This window comes from Halichoerus grypus, chromosome 7 (genome assembly GCF_964656455.1).
Source record: "Halichoerus grypus chromosome 7, mHalGry1.hap1.1, whole genome shotgun sequence".
NCBI lineage: Eukaryota > Metazoa > Chordata > Mammalia > Carnivora > Phocidae > Halichoerus > Halichoerus grypus.
This window is the reverse complement of record NC_135718.1, coordinates 30,079,003-30,105,968: the sequence shown is the minus strand read 5'-3', so window position 1 is coordinate 30,105,968 and position 26,966 is coordinate 30,079,003. Positions and strand designations below refer to the sequence as shown.

The 26,966-nt window shown below is 54.4% G+C and overlaps 1 protein-coding gene and 2 long non-coding RNA genes across 4 annotated transcripts in view; 2 read left to right on the top strand and 1 right to left on the bottom strand.

The window, feature by feature from the left end:
* Nucleotides 1–1,586: 1,586 nt before the first annotated feature.
* On the top strand, nt 1,587–3,033 carry LOC118524217 (uncharacterized). Its single transcript, XR_004911510.2, has 2 exons — nt 1,587–1,885; nt 2,497–3,033. It is a non-coding gene; the product is annotated as an uncharacterized LOC118524217 (long non-coding RNA).
* Nucleotides 3,034–5,306: 2,273 nt separating this feature from the next.
* Nucleotides 5,307–26,966, bottom strand: part of CRTAC1 (cartilage acidic protein 1) — a 133,777-nt gene continuing 112,117 nt past the window's right edge. For both annotated transcript variants that reach the window (XM_078077274.1, XM_036074301.2), the window contains 8 exons: nt 24,036–24,172; nt 20,255–20,337; nt 19,336–19,436; nt 18,773–18,941; nt 9,444–9,589; nt 8,949–8,991; nt 6,511–6,654; nt 5,307–6,033 (listed from right to left, as the gene is read on the bottom strand). In XM_078077274.1, coding sequence (XP_077933400.1) covers nt 5,915–6,033; nt 6,511–6,654; nt 8,949–8,991; nt 9,444–9,589; nt 18,773–18,941; nt 19,336–19,436; nt 20,255–20,337; nt 24,036–24,172 — 942 coding nt within the window. In that variant the 3' untranslated portion in view covers nt 5,307–5,914. The remainder of the gene's footprint in view (nt 6,034–6,510; nt 6,655–8,948; nt 8,992–9,443; nt 9,590–18,772; nt 18,942–19,335; nt 19,437–20,254; nt 20,338–24,035; nt 24,173–26,966) is intronic.
* LOC118524218 (uncharacterized) lies at nt 24,107–26,093 on the top strand. Its single transcript, XR_004911512.2, has 2 exons — nt 24,107–24,193; nt 24,278–26,093. It is a non-coding gene; the product is annotated as an uncharacterized LOC118524218 (long non-coding RNA).

Below are 26,966 nucleotides of genomic sequence, written 5' to 3'. Positions count from 1 at the left end.
TTCCTGGGAAAGGGTAATGTGGGTGGTCTTACTCATCTCCTCCCCCTCTCCCCAGGTGCCTGTCAGGGGAGTGGGAAATGCAGCCCACCAGGAGGGCTGGCAGGAAGACACAGGCAGCAAGGACAGGAATATGCAGATGTGAAATCCGCTGGCCCCTGGGCAACGTGACCCGAGAAGCAGCTTAGGCAGATGCAGACAGGTAAGTGGCCGCTGAATGATACAGTTCAATTGCACGTGGCCCCTGACTAACTCAAAGGGTAAAGGCAGCGACGCTAGGCCCTCCCCTGTGCTGGGCAGCTGCTTTGAGTTGCCCCGCCGTGATCTCGTGGCTCAGCTCATGATCTCCACCTGTCCTGGGAGGGGAGGGAGGGAGGAGGAAGCGTGCATCCCGGCCCCACTCAGCCCCTGCCCGGTGGTCCCTGAACGCCATGGTTTTAAAGTGGGTAAATCCTCCTGGGGCTGAGTACGCACCTCATCCCCTGTGCCCGACCTTGGCTACAGCCTCCCTTCTCAGCCGAGCAGGACCCTCTGTGCACCTAGTACTTCCACTCAGCTCTTCCTTAGCTGGTTCCATGGGCCAAGCATGGTTCTTTGGTTCGCTTGGTGGGCACTTACGTCAGCACCATGGAAAGGACAAGATCTGCCCCCCCACCCCCGAACCCCCACCCCTTCCTATTTCAGAAACTGTTGATACAACTGTGTGTATGAAATACTTTGAGCTTTCTGGAGAAGGAGGCAGGGTGAGCAAGGAGGAGCCCCAGGCTGGAGTCCGATTCCCCGCTAGGCTGTGGTCCCCCGGAAGTCACTGTTCCTTTTGGGCCCCAGTTTTCACAGCTGAACAGGATGGGGCAGGACTAAATGACCTCTCAGGTCCCTCTGCACTTTGTTCTAGGCTTCTGTGGTGGTGGAGGGCCCAATCCCTAGGCCAGGTTACCACCTGCTGGCGGACCCTGTGCCCTGTGCGGCCTGGTCAGCGGCACAGTCTCCTCGCTCAGTGTATCTAATTTTCTGATTATTCTCTCGGGATGGCGCTGCGTGAGAACTAAGCTGGACAGCACCACAGCCCAGGCCCCAGGAAGGTTTGCTCTGCTTCCTTATGGCTATTTTCAGTCCTGAGGTCTCTTCCCTGCAAAGCTGTCAGCTGCCCGAGGGTGGCCAGGGTCCTCCACATCTCCCACACCGCAGCCTCCCCGGAGAACCGGGCCACAGCAGGGCGTGCTGGGAGCCACGTGAGTTCGGCACTGAATAGACCCAGGCTCCAACCTGGCCTTTGCTACTTGTTAATATTATTAACATTTGAAATTTATTTGGGGCTTTACTATGTGCCAGGCACCATGTCAAGTGTTTTATTTCATCTTGTTTAATAAAATGACTCCGTGATTAGGTATTATCCCCATTTTACAGATGAGAAAACTGAGCCTGGAGGGCAGCACACCTACTTTACATTTCTGCTCCGGTGCCTCTTTCCCTGAGCGCCCCCCGCCCTCGATTTAAAGGGCCCTCTGCCCCCAGCCCAGCACTCTCAACGTGCCCCCATGCTGATGCCCCCACTGCAATAGACTTATCGCCTTCTGACACACTATATTCTTATGTAGTTTAGCGCCTGCCATATGTCACCAGGCCATTCAGGTTGTACACAGCCGTATGGGCCAGGCCCCGAGAGCAATGCCCAGCACAGTACGTGCCCAGCCAGCATACGCCGAGTGACAGTCGGTTAAATAATTTGCCCAGGTGTCCGTTACTTGGGGGTTGTTCCCCAGGAGGCTTCAGGACCCAGGCGTGGGAGCCAGTTGCCAGTCTGGATCACAGCTTTTGCCACCTCACCAGCTATGGGACCTTGGGGAGCTTGTTCTTTCTGAGCTTTGCTTCTTTGGTGAGAAAACAGGTGAGTAACATTTATCCCATAGCACGGGTGCAGGGATCCCTGGGGACATCCATGTAAAGTTCTTGGCAGATGATAGGCGCTCCATACATGTTAGCTCCTTCCCCTGAGGAGGGTTTTTTCCTCTTCTTTCTCATTTTTCTCTCATGGTCTACCCTTCGACCACAGCTCCCTAAGAGGATGGCTGCTGAAGGAGGGGTTGGCGTGGTCCGCGGCATTAACCAGTCCGTGCTCTCTCGCCTCCTCCTTCCTCTTCTGGGATGTGTCTGTTGCTAAGGAGACACCACATCAGCCCTGACAGGATGTGGCTGGGTTCTGGCCCACACTGACGGAGAGAGCATGGCTGACCCCGGGGAGGGAAAGAAGGGGAGGGACTTGGCTTGCCTCCTGGGCTGGCAGTCTGGGTGGGGTATCACACTGGAATCTGCTGGAAAAACCCAGCTGGCTCCCTGAGAAAATGAAGTGTTCATCTTCTGTCTCCGTGGGGCTCTGGAGAGATGACCAGCAGCCCTGTCGGGTCACAGTCCAGGAGTGCCGGTCAGGGTGTGATGCCCAGACCCTGGGAGGGGGCCATAGCAGCCAGAGTGACACATAATCAAACTCTTGGCCCTCAGAATGGCACCTCCCCAGAGCAGGGCTGGCGACAGAAGAGGCTGCACCGGTGGTTCACGGCTCTGCGTTTGCTGAGGCCAGCCGCACCAGCTGGTGAGGGGACTTGGCCTGGACACCCTCACCTCTTCTTGCAGCTGTTGTGCGACTCTTCCAGGGCTCCATTTCCTCCTTCCCAGCCCATCCCCTGCCCCTGGGCAGCACGGACAGATGGAGGCTTTTTTGTCACCGGCTAGCCCCCCGAAGCGTCCATGCTAGGAGCTCAGGCTGGGGGCCAGACCGCTCTGATGGAGTCCTTCCTCTGTTTGTCCCAGCTGTGTGAGCCGGATGAGCCACTTAGCTTCTCTGTAAAACGGGGATCATTACAGCACTTTCCGCTTGGGACTGCTGTGAGGATCACACAGGCTGATTTTTCTAAAGCGCTTAGATCTGGCCCAGACAGGCCAAACTCACTAAACATGGCTGTTCTTCTCATGTTAAGGGGTACATTCCTGGGGAGAGCAGTGTTCTTGGGCAGAATAAAAATGGCATTATTATTATTACTATTAGAGTGAGCCGGGGCTGCCCCCGTTGGGGCCCAGCTCCTCTGTTCACATGTTTCCCTGGAGGCCCGTGCCACTCATCAGCCCTGGAGCCATTTGCAATTTTTGTTATAAACTCAAGTCCAGTATAAGGAAAGGATGATGTGAGGAGCCGGAGTGGGGCTAAGGGACAAAGAAAGGACTGAATTTTCTGTGCTCAGAAGGGGAAGGCAAGTGTGTAGGCACCTGCGGGCATCAGAGGAGGGGGAGTTGGAAGAAAGAGGGATAGTGATCCTGCACCTGGCTAGCTTAGGTGAGGCTCTGGGACCAGTTCAGCACAGACCAGCAAATGTCCTGGACTGGGGGCAGTTGGCTCAGAAAACCTGGATTCCTGGCCCTCAGGAGAGGCTCTATTGTTTGGGGGCAGATAACGCTGAGTTGGGTCAGTACCTGCCTGGCCTCTGTATCTTTTAGCCTCGTATTTCTTTCAACACAAGCATCTTGGGGGCAGGAGACGTGACCCACCTCATTGGGCCTTGTCACTTTCCTCGTGGAAGGGACCCAGTGCTTGTCACACTGGAGGTTCTCAATGAATGCTTGCTGAATGAATATTTGAGTGAACGAATGCAAAGAGCTTGCTTTCTGGTGTAGCAACCCAAGAATTTAGCTAGATTTTTCAGAAAGCCCCTGTAAGTCCTACTCTCATCCCATGCACTGGGCTTCTCCATCTGGCTGGAGGAAGATGGTGTGGGGACAGTAACAATGTCATCTCTACTTACCACTGTATGCCCAGAGCCTTGCTTAGTACCTGGCACATAGTAGGTGCTCAACTAATGTTGGTTGAATGAATGAATCACATCCAGAGTAAGCCTTCTTACCGTGGAGTTGGGAGTAGTTGTGCTCTTGACAGCTGGGGCAACTTGGAACTCATCTTGGTAACTCATCTGGCCCCACCACCAAGTAGGGTAAAATGACGCAAATATACCCTGTTACAAGGAACTCCATGTGCGAGGATTTACGGTGATTACTTTAGAAGGTATCCTCTGAAATTTGCTGCCATCCTGAATTTTCTGATGTCCTTGGCAGGCTGTCTCGCTAGCTGTCCTGTCCCTTATTTCCTGTGCTGTTGTACGCAGTCTGTCAATGGAGACTGTTAGCTTGTCATTTGCCATTACATTTGGAACCACTGCCTCTGTGGGTTTTGGGTTTTACTTATCTTACTATCTGAGATCTACTTGTTCATTTTGAAAAAGGCAGCAGCTTCTAGAATGACTAGGGAATAGTCTGAACAGTGACAGCTCTGTCTATGACCCCCCTGACAAGACTCTGTGCTAGGAAAGGGCTCGAGCCTTGCCTGGGGACCGCCGGCTCTGTGACCTTGGGCAGATCACCTCATCTCTCTGAGCCTCCTCTCCGGGTCTATCCACGCCTTTAGTTCCATGTGAACACACAGGAGTGGGCTGCCCAGAAGTGGAGCAATTTTTAAGTCGTTATATGCTTTCTTGTGAAAATGTAGCTGTTTTTATTTTGAGACTTTTCATTTAAGCTCCTATTCTGAGTGTAAAAACAGTACTAGCTACGAGGAATTCCAATTTCGTGATTTATTGGAAGTATTATTATTCTATTAGAAGATGGTAGATTTTTTGTTAAATATGTTTTAAAAATGCTTGCTGCATTCTTAAGTGTGATTTTATTATATCTTGGGGCAACTGTTCTTCCCCCTGAAGAATAGATCTGTGATTTATAATAAGCCTTCACTACCGAGGCTGCTTGTGAAAGTATTCTGTGGTGTTCCATCATTCCCAAAGGGTGCTCTGGCTACAGAAGCTTCAGGTCTCTAAGCATATTTCAGAGGAGACCAAGTTGCCAGATTCTTTCTAGAAATCAGGGTAACCTGAGACTAGCTATGTCTCTGTCCAGCCACACACTGAAGGGTCTTAGAAAGGAAAGGGCTTTAGGGATATACCAGACCAAATCTCTTGCTATTTAGATTAGGGAAACTGAGGCCCAGTGTAGACAAGTGACTTCCTCCAGGTAAAAGGCCCAGAATATTCCCTCCACAATCTGCCCCTTGCTCATCCTACATCCCTTGCCTGGTCCAAACTCCAGCCTCCCAAATGTGAACATTGGTGCACATACCCAAACCATTGCTCATGCTCAGGGCAGATACTTTCCCTGTCTCGTGATTTGCTTTCCAAGTGCCCCATGATGGAAGGGCTGCTGCTAATTCAACATTCCAACCAGCATCTACTTGCCCCAGACACATTTTTGTTTTCACCAGCTAGGCACTAATATCCAGCAGAGAGTTTATTGGCATAATTTCTCCAGAAAGAGGCTGGAGGACTTAGCAAATTCAAACTTTAACATTTTTATCAAGAGTCCCAAAGGGCCACCCTTTCCCCTCCCATCATAACCACCAACTCCAATAAGGCTTTCTCTACCACAGGAAGTCAGGGCGCACAGAGCAGAAACAGCACAGGCCAAACCAGCAGGCACATGATACATGAGTGAATCAACTGAGCAGGCAACCGCCTGGGAGCCATCTTTGTTAAGGGCAAAACAGGGTGCTTGTGACACTGGAGAATACAGAAAAGACAGGACTATCATGATTCTTCTGAAGAAGTGAGGGAGGGTAGATGGGGTAGGAGGGGAGACTTTCCTTTTTTGTTTTCCTCAGAAAAGAAAAAGCTTCACAAATAACTAAGATTACATAAATATCCGTATCTCCCAAACTTCCCTTTTCAAAGATGGCCACCCCTGCGGTCCATTCCGAGGGTGCACGCGACAGAATCTACTGGGCGTGGAGAGAGAGACAGGCAGCGGGAGAGATTTAGTTTTCCACAAAGGTTGTTAGTTTTTTTTTTCTTTTTCTTTCTTTTTTTTTTTCCTTTATTGATGGGATTTAAAGTGCATATAACTGAAGGCAAAGTCCAAGGCCTAGAGAAAGATATGAGGCCCGAGAGGGAGGCTCAGAGATTCTAAAGGCAGCAGAAGGATACCCACCTAAAAAGGCCACTTGAGCTGCAAAAGGATGGGGGAGGGAGAGAGAGAGAGAGAGAGAGAAAATGGGAAAAAGAGAAAGGGGGTTGGGGTGGGATGGGGGTGGGGGGAAGCATTTGGGAGGAAGAAGACAAATACCAGTTCAGAAATTCAGACAAAGATGAGTAGTAGGAGCTAGTTTCTATCCCTGGTAGGAGAAGATGGGCTGACCTTAAGGTAGGAGAATTTGTTTTAGGAAATGTGAGAAGGGAGAAGTAAGAACAGTCGCCTCTGGCCAGGGCACAGCACCCCAGGGACCCTTCAGATGGTGGGAGTAGTGGGGGGCCTTCTCCAAACCTCTGTCATGGTCTTCCCTGGAATCCCAGTGGGGATCTAAGGAGCCTCCAGCCAGCCAGGAGAAGTCAGGGGATGGGGACCTCGATCGGGGGCCTCCCCAGCGCTCCCCAGTGGAAGGCAAATTCCTCACATCCTACTGGGCTGTGGCGGGGCTTTACTCACCCACACAGGCCGTGCCGTCCTCGTTGGGCTCGTAGCCCCGACTGCACCTCTTGTTGGTCCGGCACCTATAACTTCCGTACGTGTTGACACACACGGGCTTGTCTCGAGGGCACACAAATGGGAACTGGATGCATTCGTTGGTGTCTAGAAGGTGAGGGGAGTCACTTACGGGGAGGTATGGGGCAGTGGGTCCTTGCTCAGGCTCTGTTGCCCCACCTACTCTGTGACCCTGGGCATGTCCTTCTCTCTAGGCCTCAACGTCCTCAATTTTAGTCCTTTTGGCTGGCTCGTTCTCTACTTGACCTCTACATGTTGGGGGTGTCAGGCTTGGTCCTGGATCTTCTATCTACCACACTTTCTGTAGGTGGTCCCTTCATACATGGATGATTCCAGATTCCTATCTCCAGCCCCAACCTGTCCCTGGGGCTCCAGACTTGTGAATCTAACATGCATCTCACACTCAGCAGGTCCAAAATGAACCTCTAGCTCCCCTAGCCCTCAAACTTCTTCCATCCCCTGGCCCCATCTTGCCTAAGTCAGTCACACCACTGTCACCCCCTCAGCTGCTCGAGCACAGACAGGAGCGATCCCTAGTTCCTCCTCTTCCCTTACCTCTGTAGGCAATTTCACAACAGACCCCGCCGTTGTGCCCCCTTAGTACCCGTCTGTCGGTTCAGCTCCTTCTCCTCAGCCACAGCCTATTCCCAGCCTGCACCACCTGCGGCCTGGAGGTCCGCAGCCACCTCCGGACTGCCAGGGCTGCCACACTTCCCTCCAATCTAATCTGCAATTCAGCAGCCAGGCTGATCTTCTGAAAATGGGACTCACACCATGCCACTCTCCTGCTTAATTGCAAAGGGCCCTAGGAACAAGATCCGGACACCTCGCCACCCTCCTGCCTTAGCGCCCGGCTCCACCACCGTCTCCAGGCTCGCCAGCCTCCTTCCCAGTCCTTTCACACGCCAAGCCTTGTTCCTGCCTCGTGCTCTTTGCTCCTGCTCTTCCCTCAGCTCTTTGTGGGGCTGGACCTTCTCGTCCTTCAGGTCTAAACTCAAAGGTCTTCTCCCTGACCACTTGGTCTAGAACAGTCTCCAGAGACACCTTGCTTAAAGGGTTCTTGGCCCATCTCATCTGGCTGACAGGTCGCATGTTTGTGGTTCCCCTCACTAAAACAGATGCTTCTGCAGGGCGGGTGCTTGACCTGAGTCCCCAGCACCCGTATGAGCACATAAATGTCTGCTGGGTGACGAGAAGGAAGAGGTGGCGTGAAGGGTGACGTCACAGGGTCCTGCCGGTGCTCAGACCAGATGCTGGCATTTCTGTGTACACGCACCATCTGTTTAGAGTGGCCGGGGCGGGGCCACAGAGAGTGGAGGGGACTCCTTTCCTCCCAGCCACCCTTAGAACGGTCCTCCTCCACTTTCTCACCTGTGGCCCTTTGCCCACATGGCGCCTTCCACCAGAACACTTTCTACCCTCTCCCTGCCTGGCAAACTCCCCATCACCCCCCAGGTCTCAGCTTAACCCTGGTTTTCTCTGGGGGCACCTTCTCCGACCCTCCGAGCTGGTGTGGGGCCCCACCTTTGGGCTCCCGCGTCCCACCCCTCCCCCACCAAGCTCTGCTCACAGTGCGTGGTCATCGCTCTTTCCCGTGCGCCTCTCCCACTGGCTCTAAGCTCCAGGAGGGCAGGGACTGTGTGTCTTGTTGACTCCTGAATCTCAGTAGCAAACCCGTTGGCCTGGGACTCGGGAGCACGTGCACAGCGGACTTGGGGAGGGTGCCGCCTGAGGGTCTGGAGATGGGAGGGTCCTTGACCTGAGCCCTCCCTGCGGGTCACTGACGGGGAAGGTATTGGGCTGAGGGTCTTTGAGAGGCTGGGCCCCCTGGCTGCCACTCCAGGCCCTTGGAGGACTTTCCAAAGGTCACCGGGCCCTCACCGAGCTGCCGTCCTCGCAGTGCTGTAGCTACCTGCCCCCCAGTGCTGCACGAGGCGACAGTGTCCCTTCTGTTCTGTGACCATGCTCCAGCAATGCCCCTCCTTGTCTGCCGGCCCCGGTGCCCGCTGCCCCGCCAGCTGGCCAAGCCGAAGCCGCCGGCCCCCCATGGAAGACGCCTGTGCAACTTCACCACGGTGGCCCCCGCAGCAGGCCTCCCCATGAGCACTGTAGGTGCTCGTGTGTCTCCTCCGAGTACCCCCTCTGTGTTCAGGACAGGAAGCACTCTCAGTTCCCAGAACTGTAGTGACTCAGCCTGCTGGCCGCTAACCGCACTCCCCCTTGGTGAGTTGTCTTGGCATCTGGAGCCCCAGGGACAAACCGCGTTTCCCTCCCCACCCTTCTCCTCTGGTCTGCAATCTGAGCTTTGCCAGGGCTCAGGCTGACAATCCCCAGGGAGATTCTGGCCTCTGCCCCGTCCCCTGTGCCCGCAGGCCACTCACCCATGCAATGGCCATTTTCCTGCTGGGAGAATCCTTGGCCGCACTGCAGGGTGGGCAGAAGCAGAGACACACGTGAGTGAAGATCCCACCTCAGTTTCCCTCCTCATCACAGCCACAGAGCGGCTGTCACCCTGACCCCAGAATGAGGGGTGCTCGTAGCTCTGGGCCTGGGGGCAGCCCCTCCCTGCCAGGACTCCTTCTCTTGCACTGAGAATAGGAGGCTGGGGGAAGGACGAGAGCACATTCAGTTCAGACTCCTGCTCATTCCGCTCCCGTGGCATCCGCGTGCCTGAGCTGGGACGCCTAACAGAACCTGTCCCTCTTCAACTACAAAGGGAGGGGTCACTATGAAGCCTGCCCTTTGCTGTGAAGATTTCCACCATTCTAGCAGCAAAGTCTGCAAATTCCTGGGAGTCCAGCTGCAGCCCATGGGGCTGTGGCGGGGGGTCGGGGAGACTGCTTTTCTGGCTCTGAGGCCCAGACACCCTCGCTCACCTCCAGTGGGGCTGGGTCCTGAAGTCTGTCCTCATCCCGGGGGTAGGGGATCTCCAGCACAGAGTTCATCTCCTCACTGGCCACACTCCGGCTTGCCATCTTGCCGTCTGGCCACGTTACCTCCACACTGCTGGCTTCATCCTTCCCTGTGGGACAGAAGATAGAACTGGATTTTAAATTCTATTTAATGTTAATTAATTTACATTTCCATAGCCACACTTGTCTAGTGGCTACCATATGGGCCGGCGCAGCTCTAGAACTTACATTCCAGTGGAGAGGCCAATCAGCATGAAGCTGTTTTAGGGGAGAAGGTAAAGCCTGGTGGTAAGCAGGTTGACTTTCAGTCCTGGGTTCAAATCTTGGCTATACCATTTGCCTGCTATGTTGGAAAGAACATGGTGAGGGCCGGGCATCTGGGGGACCTGGGGCCAAATTCCAGTTCTGCCACTGACTTGCTATGTAATCTTGGGCATGTCACTATATTTATATATTTATATTATTTATAATTATAGCTTGCTAGGGGCCATGCTTTCTTTTGTCATTGGGAATGTGCCTGCTTTCAGGGAGCTTCCACTCTGGTGGGGATAGACAGGCAAAAAGAGGAACAGATAAATAATGTCAGATATTGAGAAGCTCTGTGAAGAAAACAAAAGTAGGGCAAGAGGGTAAAGAGGAACTGGGGGCTGGCTGGGGGCCTTTTCTAGTCAAAGGTGATCAGGGAGAGGCTCTCGGGGAGAAGGCACTTGAGCTGAAGTCCAAATAGAAGCTGAGGTGATAAAGAACGAGATGGTGGAAGGCCCGGGAGAAGCACCATTCTCCAAAGCTGAGATGTTTACAGAAGCTAATGATGAAGCTCAGAGAGTATTCAGAGAATCCATCCGCACACATCCTTAAAGCAACATGTTACCCGGTGGCAGCAAGCAGCTTGGGAAGATCTGTCAGGTGTTCAGGCGGTGTCAGAGCTGGCCCCAGCCCCCTACTTAAGGCATCAGGGACAGGCTAATGGTGATGAACTGGGGTCGACAGGAGGAGGGGCCGCGCCTCACCTGTAGCCAGCGGCTCTTCTCGTGTCACTTGGGAAAGGGCAGTGCTCAGCCCAGGGAGGAGAGGGGGTGCCGCCCCCCTCGCTATCACCCACCAGGGATGAGCAGATGTGGGCCTGGTGCTCAGGGGTCCACAAATCCAATCATACCCTCAAGCATCGTCTGTGGGCTGAATCAACAGCACGTCACCCACATGTATGTGTTACTTTCCCCTTAATGTACGCAGCTACTCTTAGAAAAACAAGGGCGACCAAAAAGGGCTGCTGAATTTATAGCAGCTTTGGGCCCTTCTTGTTCACCAACGGATTTTACCAGGATAGCTACTATGGGGGCGGAGGGTAGCCTGTGACACATTTTCATGTATAGAAGGGATTCCTGCATTTTAGAAAAGGGTTGGTAGCCACAGCCAGACTTTAAGGGGAATGCACGTGTAGACTCCTCTGTACAGAGGCCCCCCGGGCGCGGGGGCTGAGACAGCCTGGCGTGGAGTGTCCCAGCGGCACCTTCCCCCCGGAGTCCCAGCACACTGCTCTGGGGCTTCCAGCGGAAGCTGCACCTTGGGAGCCACATCCCTCTGCTCCGATCCTCCCTGCACTGGCTTCCCCTTTGCCTTGCTGCTGCTGGGCTGTGTGTTAATGAGGACGGGGACCTGCTGCCACACTCGCAAGTGTCACAGGTGAGCAGCCCCTGCCTCCGTGGGCACGGGGGGCAGCGGCACCCTGGAGAGGCTCCCGGAGCCGACCCAGAAGCCAGCAAATAGTTCTCACAAACCTCTCTTCCCCCTACTCCCTCCTCCTATAATAATTCCTTTGGGAGGAGGAGGGTGGACACGGGATTGGGGGGTATCACCTGTAGGTTTGTCTCTCTGTTTTGAAATAGTCGCTTGAAGTTAGACACCTGGCATTTTTAGGTTGAACAGTGCCCAGAGTAATTGGCATGTAGAAAAAGTATTTTCTATTAAAAAAAGGAGACAAAGAATAGCAAATGTTTCTCACCTAAGCCAAGAGAACAGCTACACGAATACATTTTCTAGCCTGACTAAAGTGCCAAAATAACTCAGAAAAGTCACCGAATATTCACAATCACAAATTTACATTCTGTGTTTGCAGCCTGTCGTTCTGAGTCCTGCTTCCTCCCTTCCTCCAAGCCCAGGGAAGGGCCGGGGCTATGAGATCAGTAAGCCAAGGAGAACACATCTCAGTAGGACTCCCTCCTCTGCTGCTGATTATTTTGCTGACTCGGGCACCCTCTCTGGGGCCTTAGTTTCTTCATCTGTAAGATGGGCGTGTGGCCTAGAGTTCTAGCACTCCTGGGGAGGACAGTCTTTCTTCCTTGCAATGTGAGCCGTGCCCCGGCCGATTGTCCCCTTGGCATCCCCATCTCCACCATCTCTCAGACATGGGCGCACCCTCTAGTTTCCAAAGCACCTTCATTTACTGGCAATAATACTGGAGAACATGTACCCCAAACGGTACCAGGTGATCTCAGTGTTAGCACTGGATTCTCTTGGCAGCCCCATGGGGAAGGTACTAGCTTTCTAATTTCCATTTTAGAGATAAAGGGGCTCAGACCTGGGGAGGTAATGTAAAGGCCCATAGTTCCCCAGCTAGGGACATCTGACCCCAAAGCCCATATCCGCTTTGCCCTTGTTCTGCTCACTTCACCCCCACGCCCAGCCCCACCACAGGCCAAGCATCGTGCAGGGATCTGGGATTTAGCAGAAAGGAGATGGACCCAGGCCCCAGCCTGTAGGAGCTGCTTCCCGCGGGGGGAAAGGAACGTAGTGATTATGTTATAATAAACTGGGAACATGCAGCGTTGGTGTCCCTCGGTGAGAGAGGTGGGTGTTAGAAGTCATTTTATTTGGGTGTTGCAGGAGGAGTAGGAGTTTGTGAGGCAGAGAAGGGAAGGAAGGAGCAGTCCGGGCAGATGGTATGGCACGGTACAGAGGTACGGAAAGCTCATGTGTATTTGAAGATCAGGGAGAAGTTCAAAGTGGGGGAAGCAGAGCATGAGAATATGTATTAGGCGGGGGTGGGGGGTAGGAGACCGGGATGGGCTTTGGCGCCTTCGTGTGTGAGGCTGATCTGAATCCTCCTGACTACCCTGCAAGGTGGGCGTTCTATCCCCACTCTCCAGGTGTAGACACTGGCAAGGTGAAGTGACTTGCCTGTGTCTGAGCTAGGACTGGAGCCCAGGCTCCTGTCCCCAGGCTTGGCTGTTCCCTCTCAAGTCGCCAGACGTCTCCGATCTTTCCAGGCACTGCACAAGGGCAGCGCTGAAGCCGTCTGTCTGCCAGGGCTGAGAGTCAGGGAGTGGGGCTGCGAGCAGAGGAGGCCCCGTTAACCAGCTGGGAGGTCAAGAGCAGCAGGGAGTCACCTCCCGCAGCGTTTAAAGGACAAAGGCCAAGGAGGCACAGAGAATTGTGCTTTTCAGAAGAATTACCAGCAAAACAGATGGTGGGAATACAGTTGGTGGAATATTTTTGCACTTTAATAAAGCAATTTTTATGTGGGCCACTGAATTTTCCTTCCCAAAATGAGCACCAGCAGGCTTGGAGGCAGCTCTGAGTCACTTGCAAACAATGAGCTTAAAGGAAGGTGGGGTGTGTGGGTGGGTGGCAGGGGTACCATCAATGCTTGGGGCGGGCTGGCCAGTGAGGAGCCCCCTATGGGGGCTGGCAGGGGCAAGTAGATTGTGGGTGCTTGTTTTCCTGTTCTGGGTTTGGTTGAGCGGCCTCAGCCCTCTGCAAATCGGGAACTGGAGAGCCAGGGTGTGGGATATGTAGGTGGGGGCATGGGGGGCTAGGATGCAGGTTCCGAGCAACCAGCATGCAGTGGGGCCCTCCACAAGGGCCGTGAGCAGAAATGCTTCTTTATGAGCCCGGCTGGCCATCTGCACCAGAAGGAGCCGGGAAAGGCCAGGGCAGGGGCCAGAGGAAGGGTGGAACAAGGCCAGGGGCCCCACGGAGCAGGGGTGGGGACGGTGGTCGCTGACGCTGCCCCAGGAGGATGGTCCTACAGGGTGAAGCCAAGGGGGTCCTCTGGGAACCCCAGAGAATGAAACATCCGTCCAGCGAGGTCCCTGAGTTTTTACTGTGTGGTGCGAGGCAGCTCAGACCCTTGGGAGTCGGGAGAACACATGAGGGGCGGAGAAGCTAGTCCTCTGACCCAGGCTCAGTGCAGAGGTGAGGAGGCAGGCTGCTGAGGGGCACGCGTGCACACCCGCATACGTGTCCACGTCCAGCTCTCTCGCTACACCTCGCTGCGAAGTCGGGGGGCGGGGGGAGGCTGGGGATGAGTCTCAAAGGGAGGAAGGGAGCAGGGTCAGCTGGGGTGAGCGGGCGCGTTGTGAGGGCTGGAAGGGGGGCCTTCTTCCCTCCGGAGACCCACGGCTCCCTGCACAGCTGCGGGCCCCACATCTGTGGCTCAGTCATTTGGAACAACAAGGCAGGCCTTTCTTGCATTCGTATTCTGGACATGCCCCTTCTCACCCCGAGCACCACAAAACAAACTGCTCAGGCCCAGAAACCATCGAACTGTCCGTCAATAGGAGACTTGCTCAATAAATGATGAGTGCCGCCACACAGTGAAATACCGTGCAGCTCTGAAGGGAACCAAAGGAGGGATGTGCATGTTTGGAACGATGTCCAGGTTATATTGTTGAGAGGGGAAAAAAGCAAGTTTGGAAATAATAGGAAGAGTATAATTAGTTTTGTTAAAAAAAATCCCCCGAGGAGTATTTATCTATAACTATGCTCCCATGCATATTGCATGTAATAAAAGCATATCACAAAGCATGGCTGTGGGAGCAGGCCACCCCCACCACTGTACTGAAAACTCCCCACCCCCTGCCCTCCACATTCCTGATCCCCTTACCCGGTTCTGCATTTCCTTTTTTCATAGCACTTAACATCTTCTAACATTTTATATATTTACCCAGTTATTATGTTTATTATATATGTTTCTGCTACTTCCACTCGAATGTAAGATCACCCATGGCAAGGACCTGGGTCTCGTTAGTGTTCGGCACATAGTATGTGCTCAGTAAATAAGCGTCGACTAAATGAATCAAATGGTACTGGGAGAGGGTGAAGGGAGAAACGTTTACTTTTCATTTAATATTCAAAAGATAATGGCAAGATTATGAGTTCTTTCTCCTTTCTTTTAAATGATGTTATAATTTCTAATTGTCCTATAATCAATATACATTATTCTTATAATCAGGAAAACCATTAAATACTTCTAAGAACATTTGCAAACACTGGTCTCCCTGTAGGGCTCCTGGTGGCCCTGCCCCCGCAGAGCATAGCCTGGCTTTGGCTTGCCCCGTGGGGCTGCAGACCCCCCTCTGATCTGCCTGTCCCCCTCCAGCCTGGCTCTTGGCTCCCCCCAACCCTCAGTTTGGCTTTGGCCTCCCTCTCTAGGCTCTGCTCCTACCATACCATTTGGTTGTGTAGGCACACTGAACACTCCCATCTTTGGGCCTGTGTTCAAGCCAGGCTAGCCCCCGGGATGCTCTCTTCCGCCGCCCTCCGTGCCTTCTAAATTCCTACCATCCGGCTAGACCCCATACCAAGCCCATGTCCTTGGGAAAGCAGAACTATTTGTCCTGTGCTAGTGCTCACACAGCCCCCGGGCCAGCCTGATGGTGCGTCCAGATCTGCCTTGCCCCAGAATCCCCGTGTCCATCTGCCTTTTTCACTGGACTGTGAGCCTGGAGGGCAGGAAGTACCTCTTCTTTGTCTCATCTGTCTCCTTCCCACGTCTCTCTGCGTCTCTTGGTTTCCCTAGCCCCCTGTCTGCCTGTGTGCCCCATCCTCTCTCTTTCCTCAACCCTTCCTTCTGTCTGGCCTTCCCTCTTGGCTCCCTCTCTTCCCACCCCATCGCCGGCCCCTCCATCAATCAGGAAGGCTTGTGCTATGCTGGATCCATGAAGGAGACCCTCCTGGATTGGGGGCCTTGGAGCTGCGGGAATGGAGGCCACCTGCTCCTGGCTGTGTCCCTACTCCTGGCTCTGCTATCTGCTCAGCCACCTCCGGGAGTCTCACTGCCAGGCCCAGGGCTGACCCACAGGGACCAGTCCCCAGGAGCAGCCTTCCTTCAGTGACTCTGGGAGTGGATCCTGGCAAAGGAGAGGAGCCTACAGGGGGACCAGTCCCCAGGAGCAGCCTTCCTTCAGTGACTCTGGGAGTGGATCCTGGCAAAGGAGAGGAGCCTACAGGGGGACCCATGGAGCAGTTTGAGCCGGAGTTCAGAGCCAGAACAAATCCCCTGGCCTTGCAAAATATCAAGGATCGGCAGTCAGGAGGGGCTCCCAACCAGGTGCAGCATCTATAACCCTGAGTATGGGAGGCAGGCAGTGGTGGAGAGGCACGGAGGCTCTTGGGTCCCTGTGATCCCACCAAATGACCTGGCCAAGCCTGCCCAGTTGAAAAAGCAGGTCTGTTCTCTTGGCAGGGGCAGATTCTGGCCACAGAGGAGATCCAATGAGGCCCATAAACATGTCTTAAAATAGCACAGGCAGCCCATGGGATGTGAGGAAGGAGAGCCTCAGCTCCAGTCCCATCCTTACATTGCTATGTGGAAACCCGATTTCCTTATCTGTACAATGGGGTGGGAATTGATGTCCAGCCAGATACCTGGATAAACATCCCACCTAGGATACCACAGCAGTTACCCTGGTGATTGGATGGCCTCACATGGGTTGCTTGGTAACCGAGGGGACATGGATATCCAGGAAGAAAGAGGCAGAGCAGGAGGACCTTGGCTGGCTCTGCACAGAGCAGCTATGGGAGGTCAAGCCCTCCAGTTACGGTGGTCAGTGGTGACCAAGGAGTCGGTGTCCAAATACAGCCCTCTCTACTTTCTGGAGGTGGGATTTGGGGCAGGTTACTTAGCCCGAGCCTCAGTTTTCTGACCTGTGTAATGGGGTTATGATTTGTCGTGTTGCGGTAAGAACTGCGTGAGGTGTCTTATGCAGAGCCCGTAGCCCAGTGCCTGGCGTACACTAAGTGCTCGATGACAGTCGGCTACTGCTGTTTTGTGAGAGAGGACTATGTATTCAAAAGTCATCTTGTACTTGGCCAGTGTAGTAAATGGCTACCATACAAGTGACAAATGCCTCAATAGCCAGCCGATCCATCCAGGGCAAAACAGCCCAAGAACATGCTCATAGAACCAGGTCCCCTAAACATTTATGCTTCTTTTTCAGACTGCATAAATATTCTGTGTTCCTATAAAATTTGGAACATATGGAAGGAAATAAAAATCTCATAGTCGGGCAGGTCTGGATTTGAATGTCAGCTCTGCTACCGATCAATCACGTGACCTTGGCGGGTTTCTTAACTGCTGCGATCTTCAGTTTTCCCATCTGTAAAATGGGGATAAGTAATGCCCATCTCACAGAGGGGTCACGAGCATGAAATGACATAATAGGAGCAAAGTGCCACCTGGAACGACTGAGAGTTACTACGTCAATCTAGCCACTCAGAATCACTGTTCCTACTTCCTGCTTTTTCTTTCCGTTTTTTCCTTTGTCCGTATGATGTATGATATACGGTATGATGTATAATGTAATATTGTGTATAATATTAATATACACATGTATATTAACTTCAGACCATATTGCCTACTCTTTCAGTGTTAATATCGTGTCGCCCCATGAGGTGCTAACACACGGGGGAGAGTGTCTGACTTTGAGTCCAGGTGTATTTGACTCAAATGCTTTCTTAACCATCGTGTTTTAGTAAAGTCACTCTTGGCTCCTCCACACATTTTCCAGGATTGCCCCTCGTCTCAAGAAGGCTTTTTAGATATTTTCCCCCCAATTCCCTCCCCAGTGCATTTCTTTAAAAACGTTTGATGTTGCAATAATGCTAGATTCACAGACGTTGCAAAGAGTACAGAAAGTGTACCTTTCATCCAGGTTCCCTCAATGGTTAGAGCTGATGTCCCCACAGCACTACACCAAACCAGGAAACTGACACTGGTACTGTGTGTGTAGTTTTCTGTTATTTGATCACATGTGTGGATCCGTGCAACCACCACCATAATCAAGACACAGGACTCCTCCATCACCCCAGAGACCTCCCTCAGGCTGTCCCTTCATGGTCACACCCACCCCTGGCAATCACGGCTCTATTTTCTGTCTCTGTAATTGTATCGTTTTGAAAATATTGTATAAATGGAATCAACAGTATGTGACTTTATGAGATGGGCCTTTCTTCCCCACTCCCCACGAGGCTCTTGAGAGCTATTCAAGTGGCTACGTCTGTCAGTAGTTCACTCCTTTTTATTGCTGAGTCATATTCCGTGGTGTGGATGGACGACGGTTTGTTGAACCGGTAATCTATTACGGGGCTCATCCCGGCTGCTTCCAGTCTGGGCTGCTGCCGATAAAGCTACCGTGAACAATCTGGTATAGATTTTTATGTGGACAGAAGTTTTCATTCATCTGGGATAAATACCTCGGGGTGCAAATCCTGGGTCTTATAGAAGTTGTGTGTTCGTTTTTTTCTTTTTAGAGAAACCGCCAAACTATCTTGCAGAGTTGCTGTACCATGTTGCATTCCCACCAACAATGTATGGGAGAGCGAGTTTCTCTGCATCCTCGCCCGCATGTGGTGGTATTTTTTCTTTTAGCTGTTCTGATAGGTGTTTAGTTCTAGCTCAGTGTGCTACGGATACACTGGATAGCTGCTTATGTGCAGCCTGCATATCTATGCCTTAAACGTATAAACAGGGAGTACGATTTTCTTGCTTCCCCTCCTCCAGACAGGAACCAGTTTTCAGCCCCTTGCGGGTGATCGCACCACCACCGCGGAGAACGCTCCGCTTCTCTAAGGCTTCTAGCTAAGGGAAGGCACCAGCGGTCTGGTGAGGCTTTAATCACCAAGCTGGCTCCAAGAGGCCAGAAAACAGCTGGTTTGGACAAATCTGGTACAGGCCAATGTTTGGACCAGGCCCCAGTCTTGGACACGGGGAGGATTAAATACTCCGACCCCAAGGTGAGTGAATTCAGTGGAGGACGGCGGTGGGGGCTCCTGTAAGGGGCGGGGCATGGAAGCCCCCCCCCCCCCCCCCGGGAGCTCAGGTTCATTTCTGAGCAGGGCTGCCGGGGTGGCTGGTGTCTGCCACGGCTGTCCCCAGGTCTGGAAGTACCATGTGCTGGCAGCTGCTGGGGCTGCGAGTTCTGTGTCACTGAGCATGCTTCGGGAGGCACTTCCAGGAGCCCGCTGTCGGGCACAACGGCTCGTCGCCCGCCCTGCCCCTGGCCCTGACTCACCTAGGCCGAAGTGCGCCACGGGCTCCATCTCACACAGGTAGCCTGAACCCCCATCGATAATCCTCAGGTGGGCCCCACTCTTCCTGGTGTAGAGCACGACCTTAGCTCCCCTGGCGAAGGCCCCGAACTGGGTCCGAGGCACCACGCGCAGCCAGTTGTTGCTGAAGCCCTGCAGGGAGGGAGGAAGGCGGGTGAGTATGGGGTGGGGGTAGGAGGAGCAGGGAGGGAGGAAGAGGAAGAGCAGAAAAGGGGCAGAGGAAACGAGGCAGATGGACGGGCTGAAGTTTGGAAAGAGAGGCCCTGGGAAAAGGAGTGAAAAGCCCGTAGACTCAGGAAAAACCGTTTTGGGAGCAGAAGTGCCAGTGGAAGGCAGAAGGGCAAGGCTTCTCCCACGAGGCCGCCCTTCTTGGAGGCTTACTGGGTGGCTGCGATTTATTCCCTGGGCTTCCACTTCCCACCACGCTGGGCAAGCAAACATCCCTGGCGCCTCTGCCCTCGTCCACCTTAGACCCAGGGGAGCACACAGGGCCGGGCTCCACGGGTCCCGGGGGGTCCATGCACACCTGGTTCCCCCGGAAGACAGACAGTGGCTGAGCCATGGACTCTCCGTGGGACAAGATGAGGTCCAGCATCCCGTCTCCATCGAAGTCTGTCACCACGCCCCCTGCAACAACGCAGATTTCACTCTGGCCATCGGCCAGGAGATTCAAGAGAGAGAGGGGCTCCCAACCACTGCCCTGTTGTGGTGCATGTGCCCCCCTGGGGGGCGCCCCGAGAGCACAGCACTGGGCCAGGAAGCCAGCGGGGAAGCCCCTCTCCTCTGCTTTCCCACAGCCTGCTCATGATAGGAAATCATGAAGGGGGGCTCTCCTTCCTTTTCCTGAACTTTTGTACTGAGAGAGTGGGTGCCAATCGCTTAGAGCATGAGGACTTCTTCCTGATCTATTACACATGCCCTTTGCCTTTGCGGTTTTTGTCAATATGTCATGTTTGCACATTCATGGTCTCCTTTCGATCCTCACTACAACACAGAGAGATGAGGAGGGCAGATGTCATTATCCCTTCTGTGCATGTGCAGAACAAGACCCACAAGATGAAGCAACTCTTCCAAGACCACAAGTGAGGCAATAGCAGGACTGGGGCTTGGGACTCCTGATCAGTGCTCTTTCTCTGACACCAGGCTGAATGACAAGGGGGGTGGGGTCAGACTGCCGGACCCCCAGCCTCTCCTTTCCATCCCCTTCTGGTGCCAGAGAAGCTACTGCCCACGGGTTTCCAGAGCCCTGCATGGATCATCAGCTCCTCTGCACCCGCCTGGGGCTCCCAGAGGCTCACCCAGCCCTAGAGTGTTAGCCTTCGATGCGGCAGGGAAGAAGGGGTCCCGCGCTGTGGAGCTGGCTACCCCATCCCTCTTGCCCTCATCCTGCGCATGGGCAGAGCTGAGACAGAGGAGTGCGGGCCTGAGCCCCCAGGTGCCCTCACCTGTGCCCCGGCCCTCAGGCTCCAAGGCATCACCAGGATTGAGCTCCTCGATGAGGGGGTCGCCATGTTCCCTGCGGATGACACTGGAGGAGAGGAGACAGGTCGTTCCCGGATGAGTAACATGCTGGCGAGGCCCCCACGGGCCCCCTGAACCCAGAGGCCCACTTGCTCCAGTCTCTGTCCTCCAAGCAGTCCCGGGCCCCCCTGTGCATCGGCCACCACCTGGATGCCTACGGAAGCCACTCTGCTCACAGAGCCTGCCTACACCCTGCCTGTCCCCTTCTTGGGTTTTAATTTACGTTGGTAAATATTGATTTTTCTTTCTCTAATGGATGAATTATAGACAGCCTGGGGAAGGGCAGTTGATGGATGGAGAAGGGGCAGGGACACAGCTACCTTCAACTGACCTTCCCTTTCCTTCAAGCGGTCCTGGGCTTCTGAGTTCTGGGTGTACCCAGGATTCAAACCACTCAGATGCTACCTCCTCCAAGCCCTCCCTGATCATCGGGCTGGAAGCAGTGCTTTACTGCTCAGCCTTTATCACTTTCTGCCTTGTGTTAAAGCTCTGAATGAATGCATCTTATCTCCCCAGTTAGACTGGGAGCTCTTTGCACGCCGGGACCACATGTTACTCATTCTCGCATTTCCCACAGCACCTAGCACAGTGCGCGGCTCGCCGGAAGCTCCGAGCTCATGTCCGTGGGAGGCGTGGATGAAGTCCAGCAGCAGAAAGGGCAGAAAGGGGTCCCTTTGGGCTGCAGGAGCTCTGTCTATTTTAAGCTCTGAATCACGGTAATCTTTGCTTCAGAAAAGCCCACTGTGAATGTCCTGTTCTTTCTCCACACTGAGCTGAATGCTGATGATGGTGGTGAGCTTTCCTCCGATTTTTCTCATTCATTAGATTCTCACAGCCTTGGGTGCTCTGGCCTGGATGTGAGGAGCAATGCTGGGGGAGACAGGGGGCTGGGAGGGATCTGATCACTCTCCCCGCGACACTGCAGGCGGCTCTTGTCTGCCCAAGTCACAGAGGGTCACCAGCGGGCTGAGATGTGGCCAGTGACTTCAGGAGGGGGCAGGGGTCCCCAGAGCTGGAACCTGTGGTGGCCGGAGGGCAGAGTGCGGCCGCAAGTGGGGGGGCTCTGCAGCGCCGAGCCGCGGCCCCGGGAGAACGCTCTGTGGGCCTGGGGCCTCGGTGCTGAGCACACCCGTGTGCGTGCTCGGGGCGGAGGGCGGCGCGCCTGGGTGCACTCGGGCGTGTACACACCTGCTAGAGGGATGTGCGCCTCAGCCCAACAACCGCAGTCCCTTTGACCCCTGGTGTCCCACAGACTCTGCCGCAGCTGGGCAGAGGCATCCCTTGGCTCAGGTGACAGTGCAATTAAGGGTTCCTAAGGATAAAGCCCAGCAGTTCCACTGCATCGATGTACTGAACGAATTCTTCCGCAGTGACTTCTGTGTGCTGTCACCGCCTGGGGCCTGCGGCTGTGCTTCGCATCCGGAGGGACGGGGCTCAGGGCCCATGACAACAGGGAGTCTCAGGCAGAGCTCCGAAGGCCAACAGGGAGAGGGGCTGAGGGGAGGGCGGAGCTGGGCAAGCTCACCCCGGCTTCCTGGAGGAAGGGCCAACTAAGCTGAGACCCGAACGATGAGTATGAGTCACTCAGGCGAAGAGGGAGGGGCAAGGGACAGAGGGGGTGGGCAGCCTGAGGTTCCAGGCCTGGTACAGCCCAGAACCGAACAAAGCTGGTGGTGTCTGGAGCTCAGCTGTAAACGGGGAAATGGAGAGTGGCCAGGTGGGGACAAAGCGGGAGGTGTGGGATGAGTCCAGGAGAAGGCAGTGGGGGGCTTCCGAAAGGTTTCAAGTGGACGAGGGGTGTGGCCAGATTTGCATTTTCAAACAGCTTGCTCTGCAGGACTAGCCGGGGACACCTGCTGAAGGCAGGTGCAGGAATCCCCTTCAGAGCCAGGGACGAGGATCGAGCAGCGGCATAGGGGTGAGGAGGGGAGAAGAGATCGGAGGCATGTTTCAGTGTCAGGGGTGTGACCGTCCCTATCCCGGCTGGCCTGGGAGAGTCCCTGTTTGCCTGCTGTCCGGCCATCATTAACAGGACTAAGCATCTGGTTTGGGGACGAATTCTCTGGTTACCCTACTCTTCACTGAAAGATCGCAGGCTCAAGCACACGGAGGCTCTGAGTCCCCAGTACCTCCTACAAGGAGCCTGCCAAGTTCCATTCAGCAACAGGGACAGGCTGGGGCCAACCATGCAGAGTGGCCAGCGAGGCAGCAGCCCCCGCCGTAGCCCCTCACAGTCGGGGCCGTGTGCTCGGGACCCAGCCATCTGCCACTGGGACTTGGCTCGCACTGCTGCTGCGTGGAGGCAAAGACACTAACCCGTGGGGCCACTATGGGGTGACCCTGTCCTCGTCCATGGCAGCCCCGGACCAGCCTGCCCTTGGGGTGGCCAGAGGGAGGCTGGGTGGTGTGACAGAGCCAGGTGGGCAGGCGGACGGGGGAGGTGCCTGGGTTCTCGGGCCACAGCGACCAGAGCACTAGGCTCCCTTGTGCTCAGGGGCCCTGGCGAGTGACACTTTATTAGCCAGAGAAGGAAAGCAGTGTCTCTGTTAACGAGCAATTGATCTTCCGCAATTAATCTGGAAGTTGTGAATAAGCTTTTTGCAAGGCACCTAATTAGTAAATTTAGTGCCTTCGGGGGGTGATTACATCCAGTCAGGATTGATGCTTTGTTAATAATTATATTTTAAAACATGCTTAGTCACAGCTCTTGCCTTTTATTAATAGTTGGGCCCCCCCTGGGGTAAGGGATGGGGGCCCCGGGGAGCCAAGCAGGTGATCGGGCCCATTTCCTGAATCCAAGGCCCCCTGCTCTACCTGCCTTCTCTCCCCACTGACTCCTGAGGCCCAGGAGCATGTTTTAGGCCAGGAAAAGGGTTGTCTTAGGCCACATGGATCCTGAGGTTCCTCAACAGCAGTTCTCAAACTTTAGTGTGATAAGAAACACCTGATGCCCAGTGCACTTGTTAAAAATAGAGATTCCTGGGCCTCACCCCTGGAGATTCTGGTTTAGGAGATCTGGGTGGGCCCTGGGATTCTGTACTTGAAATAAGTACTTCGGGTGATTCTGATGCCAATGGACCCCTCTTAGAGAAGTATTGCCTCTGAACATCCAACCTTTCCTCCCCAGATGCAGATGCTTGCATATTCCTTCCATTCTGTCACTCCCTTTTCCTTGTCTACCATTAATTGTCTCATCCAGCATTTCCCAAGGGATGTTTTGCAGAGCACCAGTCCCAAGGGGAAAATCTTTGAAAGAGGTGTGCTGTGGTTAAATCTATTTGGAATACTCCATCTACCTTTCAGAAAGTAAAAACGCTCATGGTCGTGTTAAAGGCCCTGAGAAGTCCTGCAGCCAGTAAACCTGCCTGTCTTTGCTCACCCCAGGTGCACCTAAACAAATTTGACTCTGTAACTCCTTTTTGTGGGAGTATGGATTTCTCTCCTGCAGAGCTTGGCTTCTGGGCACACTTTGGGCCATGTCCCTCTGCCCATTCCCCCCACAACAGCAGGAGGCCGGCTTCCTGCCCAGGATCTGCCCTCCTCTCCACAGCCTCTTGCTCAATCCCTCCTTCCCTCCTGTCTGTTCCTTCATCAGGGGACCTTCCTGCACCTCAGCCCTGGGAACACCCCTCTGAGTCCTACACCTTCCTCCCCGACTCCCAGCCCGCGACAGCGAGAGGCCACTGGCCAGGCTGAAGCACCTACCGGAAGAGGCGGTTGGCTGAGGAGCTGCGGTGGGCGAAGTTGTTGAAGAAGATCTCCAGCTCCTGGTCATTGTCAAAGTCGGCGGCGATGACTGTGCGGACCGGGGACGGCATGGAGAACTTGGGCGAGGCGATGTCCTGGCGGGGGAGATGGTGCAGGTCAGCAGACAGAGGTGTTTGGGGGTTGCAATCCAAGAGAAGAGACAGCTGACCTACCACCTCCCCTCTCACCTCCCCTGGAAGGGACCTGCGGTGGCTGCACCAGGACCACATAGACCTCGGGCTGCTTGGAGGAGGACAAGGAGGTGAGAGGGACAGTCCCAGTTCACACCAGCGGAGCACCTGGCTGTTCCCTGGTCAGGGTCACACACAGCCCTCCCACCAGGCACTCGAGGCAGGGCAGACATGAACATTCCCATTCTGCAGGTGAGGTGATCAGGTCCTGGGGGAGGGAGGGGAATCGCGCATGCTCATAGCTAATGATGGGCTGGTAGCCGGGGCTTTTGACTCAAGATGCTATGTCCTTCCTCCTCTGCAGGAGAGTCAGAAGTGGGGGGTTGGGGGTGGGGGACACTGGAAAGCGCTGTGCATTTGAATCCAGGCTTCTCTGCTGACTAGCTGTGTGATCTTAGGCAAGTTATTAACCTCTCAGATCTCACTCTCTCCATCAGTAACACGGGGCTAGGAATAGTGGCTCAGGCTGTGGGCATTGCATGTAAAATGCTTGGCAAGCCCTGAGCATGGACTAGGTCCCTGGCATCTGTCCTGGCCTTTGTCACGCTGTCGGTCCTCTGGAAAGCAGCAGAGGTGGCTTCCAGCTGTGTTTTTGCTGTTATCTTGTGTTTTTTCTTGGGAGTTTTTCGATTTTTTGGAGACACTTGCTTTGGGGGTTTGCAGTATCAGATGCACCTATCCAGGGTTCATGCGGAGTCCCTAGGCCCAGGAGAGCCCAGCTGGGACCTCAAAGTGCTGACACGGCCCTGGTGGACCCGGCAAAGGGTCCCAGGTGTGGGACTTCCTTTGAAATAGAAGAAGAGGTGTGGAGAGCAACCTTTTGATTACAAGAATATCCATCACAGATGGTTTTGTCCCTTAAAGATTCTAGCAGCCTCTCTAACTCTCAGGGCCCCCATGGAAAGGGTTGGGAAGGGACAGTTAGTGTTTCTGGGAGCGCCCCTCTGCCCCCTGGCCTGCTCCTTGGCCTCTCACTGCAGGCCCCCCTCCATCAGCTGCAGGAATGAGCCAACTGGGAGAGCTGATGAGCTGCCTGTTCTGGGGAGGCCAGGAGGGAGGCTGTCCCCATCAGTGCAGTAATGAGGCTGATTAAGAGCCTGGCCATTTGGCCAGGGTGGGCTGAGCAGGCCTTCAGAGCTGGAGGAAAAGAGACCTCAGGATCTCTAACTCATTATTATTCTATTGATCCTATAAAAATGGAAACCTACATAGCTCCCTTGGGGTTGCCCCACTGGATGCCTGGGCTTCTGAGATGGTGTATGTAAAGCGCTTAGCACAGTTCCTGGCACGTGGAAGGCGCCCGATAAATGGGGCATCTATTATCATTATTACTGCTCCTCGGAGCTCTGGGGAGGGGCCACCAGAAGGCTTGGCCGTGCTCCTCAAGCACAGCACACTGATGTTTGGGCCTGGATCATTCCTTGCTGGGGGGACTGTCTGTGCGTTATAGGACATTTAGCAGCATCCCTGGCCTCTACCCACTAGATGCCAGTCGTACCCCTCTCCCATTTGTGACAACCAAGAATGTCCCCAGACACTGTCAAATGTCCTGGGGAGAAAATCACCCCTGGTTGAGAACCTGAGTTAGGACAAAAAGCTGGGGGCGCCTGGGTGGCTCAGTTGGTTGAGTGTCCGACTCTTGGTTTTGGCTCATGCCGTGATCTCACGGGTCATAGGATCGAGCCCCACGCTGAGCTCCGCGTCTGGCTCCACACTCAGTAGGGAGTCTGCTTGAGGATTCCATCCCCCTGCTCCTCCCCCAACGCGTGTGTGTGCGTGTGCGCTCTCTCTCCAAAATAAATAAATCTTAAAAAATAACAAAAAACTGAATAAGGATGAAAATCATTCAGGATCCCAGCATCAACTGCCTGAGTTCAGGGCACGCCTCCTTCTCACCCAGAGAGCCCGGGTCTCAAGGGAGGGAGCAGCTGGGCCTGAGCCTCCCCAGGTGGCTGCCTACAAGGGAGGAAGCTTGTGGTGGTGACCCAGACAGAAGGTTCCCAGAGACTCCCCTGGGACCATCAAGCAACAGGCCAATTCTCACTGCTGCAGGGGATTTTGGCGAGACCTAGGTACCTCCAGAACCATCCGGACTTGCTGAGATCAGTTTCAACCATCCTATGAGAGCTGCCTGAGAAAGCCCCAAACTCCAGCTCATTGGGGGGTGGCACCTGTGTTCCTGTCACCCAGCAGCCCCTTTGAAGAATTCTTGGCACTGCAGTCTACTGAGAGCTCAGGGAGGGGGCACAGAGAGGGGCTGAGGTCATCTTGTCCACCACCTGCCATTTTTCCTTGGGGGCAGCTGTTGGCAGCTCTGTAGCCTCTCCCTCCCCCATCCCTCTCTTCCCCACTGCACCCTTAGCCAGAACTTAAACTTGAAAAGATCAGGTTTTCCAGGAGCCACCTGGAAAAACGCTGCCAATCCAGGAATGAAGCCCAGAGCCTTCACTGCCCTGTTCTTGCCCACTGTGGGAAGCTGCTGTCCCCCGTCTGCCAGTGGCTGTCTCTGCCTTGGGCACTAGAGACAGGAGAGAAGCCCGGGCTGGAGTCCATCCTCGTCCCCCAGATGTTACCTTCACGGCGGCTGTCCTGCCTCCGGGCTCTGCGGAGCCACAAGGCCCTTCTCAGCCTGGTGGGAGGCGCCGGCGAGGCTGCATCCCCAGGACATGCCAGGGCCACTCGCAGTGCTGCGGGGCGG